The sequence below is a fragment of the Caloenas nicobarica genome, chromosome 32 (genome assembly GCF_036013445.1).
Source record: "Caloenas nicobarica isolate bCalNic1 chromosome 32, bCalNic1.hap1, whole genome shotgun sequence".
In the NCBI taxonomy this organism is placed as follows: domain Eukaryota; kingdom Metazoa; phylum Chordata; class Aves; order Columbiformes; family Columbidae; genus Caloenas; species Caloenas nicobarica.
In genome coordinates, this window is record NC_088276.1 from 1,433,061 (window position 1) to 1,436,571 (window position 3,511).

General features: G+C 42.6%; 1 protein-coding gene across 1 annotated transcript; it reads left to right on the forward strand.

Annotated features, from left to right (window-relative positions):
• Positions 1-2,209: 2,209 nt before the first annotated feature.
• On the forward strand, positions 2,210-3,193 carry LOC136000390 (olfactory receptor 6E1-like). Its single transcript, XM_065654170.1, has one exon. It carries the CDS (start codon positions 2,210-2,212, stop codon positions 3,191-3,193), a length of 984 nt encoding a protein of 327 aa, XP_065510242.1.
• The last annotated feature ends 318 nt before the right edge of the window (positions 3,194-3,511 follow it).

Consider the following 3,511-nt stretch of genomic DNA (forward strand, 5'->3'; position numbering starts at 1 on the left):
ACCACCCCTAAGTTCCCCTACCTCAGCTCATGCCTAACAGCTTGTGCTCCAGAACAGCTCCCATAGGTCCTGGGAGACTTTTCCCAGTCCCACATGGTGCTTCAGCTACCCCAGGGTATGTTGGAGGCAGTGGCCACCTCTGTGCAAACAACTGAATCAACCCCTGAACGTAGATTTTAGGAAATAGTTGAGCCCTCTGCAGAAAAGACTTCTGTGTAATAGCTCAAAAAGTCTTCCTTTCCACAACTGCCAGTATTTTTAAACCAATTTTCATGAAACTCTTCATAGTCAGTTAGTTAGTTAGTTTGTTTGTTTTAACAGTACCATGGGCAAGTGTCAGCAAGCTAATTAAACACTATATCTCTATGTGAATGTTTTTATGCAGCCATTTCCCAAAATACATTGCCTACCAATGGTTTGAGTTGGGAAACACTGTTCAGAGGATCTTCTCAATTTGTATTGGCACATTTTATATCTCTACTTCTTTCCCTCTGTCTCTTTTACTTCCTTGCCTATTCTTTGAAGAGCTCTCTGAGGAAAAGATTAATTGAATTATGAAATACCATAGATTGGAAGAGACTCCTTTGCAAGGATCTTTGCAAGAGTGTCTTCAAGTGGATCAAGTGAGGCTCCCTGTACAACAGTTCTGCTGAGTTCTTACAATTCAGCCAGCCTGTTGTCCTGCACATCCTCTCTGGCATGTGCAAGCAAGTTAAGTAATTACTGTTACTCAATTTTATTCAGTTTTGCAGCAGAAACTGCTACAGAGATCTCTGAAACAGTCAGGTTCTTCACCCAGGATGTTAAAAACTACCTTTATGCACAGGAAACAGGCCCAGGCACAGCAGGATCTGCCTGTCTCCAGCACTGTCTGGAATCCCACCTGGAGAAATCCCACACGAGTCAGGCCAACATTTAATTTGAAGGTGACTAATTTTTTGCTTATTTTGGAGGTGGATGATATTGAAGGAGGTTGACTGAACTCAATCACTTGGTTTCAAGTTGATCTGTTGTCTCAGACCACTTTCTGTTGTTGTCTCTGCGGACAATGAGATGGGAAAGTCCTTGGACCACCCAGGTGACTAATGACTGAAGAGCTCTGCTTGCACACCCACACAACTTTGTTTCACCACCTCAAACCCACCATCTCCTCCTCTCTCTCTTCTCCCCTTGCGTTTTGAATTATTCTTTTTTTTGGAGCCATCTGCTCTACTCCTTTCTATGCCTGAAAACAAATGGAAAGATGAAGGGAAAAACACCAGTCTTTATTGTATATGTGGGATTTTTTTTTGTCCTTCTTTCTCCTAGATGTGTAGTTTGATTTAAAAAACAAAATAACTTAAGGAATCGGAGATGTGAGACTTGAATAGTGAGTTTCACCTGCTTCACAATAGGTGCCTATGAGAATTTGTTGTCCCAAGGCTCCCTGTATAATCAATGGAGAGAGGAGAAAACTCTCAAGGCTGGGTCCTCCCAACCTATAGCTGGCACGCAAAAGAAAAGTTACAGATCTCTTCCAGTCACTATTCTCCTGGTCCGCGTTTAGGTCAGGACATTTGATAGTAATAGCAATGAGCAACTGTTTGGAAGTAACTGCATTTCGGTGCAGATGGCTGTCAGATGAGACTGTGTGGAACCATAACTAAAGAAGATGAGTTCTGAAGAAACAGAGAGCACAAAGCTGTGGAAGAAAGCACGGGATTATGAAAGAGATGCTTGATACTGCTTATTCTGAAATCAAGATACTCAGGGATTCCTAGTCCAAAAAGGCAAGTACTCAAAAGTAGAAAGAAAAGCTTTCAGCATACATTTGATTTGATTTGATTTGATTTGATTTGATTTGATTTGATTTGATATGATAGTTTGGCATTTGTGAAATAAAAGAGATGACTTAGGCACATAGGTGTGACAGATGTTTGGAAAAGAGCTGTGTACATTTGGAATTTGCCAGGAATGGGATAAAATCGCTAACAGACTTTAAAATCCGTGTTATGAAGGAAGAATTCTTTATGAGTGTTTGAAAAAGGTAAAAAGCAGACAACAGATTCTCAGAACTCCAAATGAAATTTGATACCGAAAAATCAGGGTATGAGAAGTGCTTGAAGTACTCTATCTGTGTACTATAGGAAGACTGCAAGAAAGGAAAGAAGCAGAGAGTTTTGGGGAGCCTTTCACCCAGACTGTGGAATTATCACACTTGTTTTTTGCCATGTTCCTGTCTCGGCATGACGAACCAAAATTCAACGTGGGACCAGAAAATGGAACTGCAGTTACTGAGTTCATCCTAGAGGGTTTCTCAGGGCTTGATCAAAGACTGCAGCTTGTACTCTCTCTGGTCTTTCTGCTCATATACCTGACAACAGTGATGGGGAACGCTACCATCATTTTCCTCGTGTATGCAGATCACCGCCTTCAAACCCCTATGTACTTTTTCATTGGCAATCTGGCCTTCCTGGAAATCTGGTTTACATCTTCCACAAGCATCAAGTTGGTTGTGATCCTGGGTTCTGGGAGGAGAACAATCTCACTAAGCAGCTGCTTTGCCCAATCCTCTTCCTATTTTACGCTGGGCTGTACAGAGCTTATTCTACTTGTTGTCATGTCCTTTGACCGCTATGTTGCCATCTGCCAACCTTTGCATTATGCTGCCATCATGAAGCCTCAGCTCTGCATCCACCTGGTTGTTGCTACTTGGGTCACAGGCTTCACACTCTTGAGTTACCGCCTGGTCATCCTCTCGCAGCTGACTTTCTGTGGCTCAAATGAGATCCATCACTTTTTCTGTGACAACTCCCCCTTATTCAAACTGTCCTGCTCTGACACCAGCCTGCTTTGGAAAATAGACTCTGTTTTCTTATCATTTGTCATTCTGTGTTCCTTATGTTTAACTCTGGCATTTTACCTGTGCATCCTTTTCTGTATTCTACATCTTCCAGCAGCCTCTGGGAGGAAAAAAGCTTTTTCTACATGTTCTTCCCATCTCACCACCTCGGCAATTGGATACGGGAGCTGCATTGCTCTCTATGTGTGTCCTTCAGTAGGTGTTTCCTTGGAGAACAGCAGATTTGTAGCGTTGCTGAACACCGTTCTGTACCCCTTCTTAAATCCATTCATCTACAGTCTCAGAAACAAGACTGTGATACTGGCCCTGAATGAAGCCATTGCCCGTACAAGAACACAGCTTTTCCCCTAATCATGAGGCATTTCTGGACAGCAATTCCAGTGGTCTGCTATCATATGTTAAACAATACCAATGCATATGTATGTAACCTCCAGACAGAGATACCTCAGGAGATTTATAGCATCATAGAATCCTTTCAGTTGGAAAAGACCCTCAGGATCATCGAGTCCAACCACAACCCAATTCTAGCACTAAACCGTGTCCCTGAGAACCTCGTCTAAAGACCTTTTAAACACCTTCAGGGGTGGTGACTCCCCCACTGCCCTGGGCAGCCTGTTCCAATGACCAACTACCCTTTCCAGGAAGAATTTTTTCCTAATATCCAATCTA

What these genes read in the sequence shown, in the direction of transcription:
- LOC136000390 (XM_065654170.1), top strand. Translation starts at nt 2,210, where the DNA reads ATGTTCCTGTCTCGGCATGACGAACCAAAATTCAACGTGGGACCAGAA.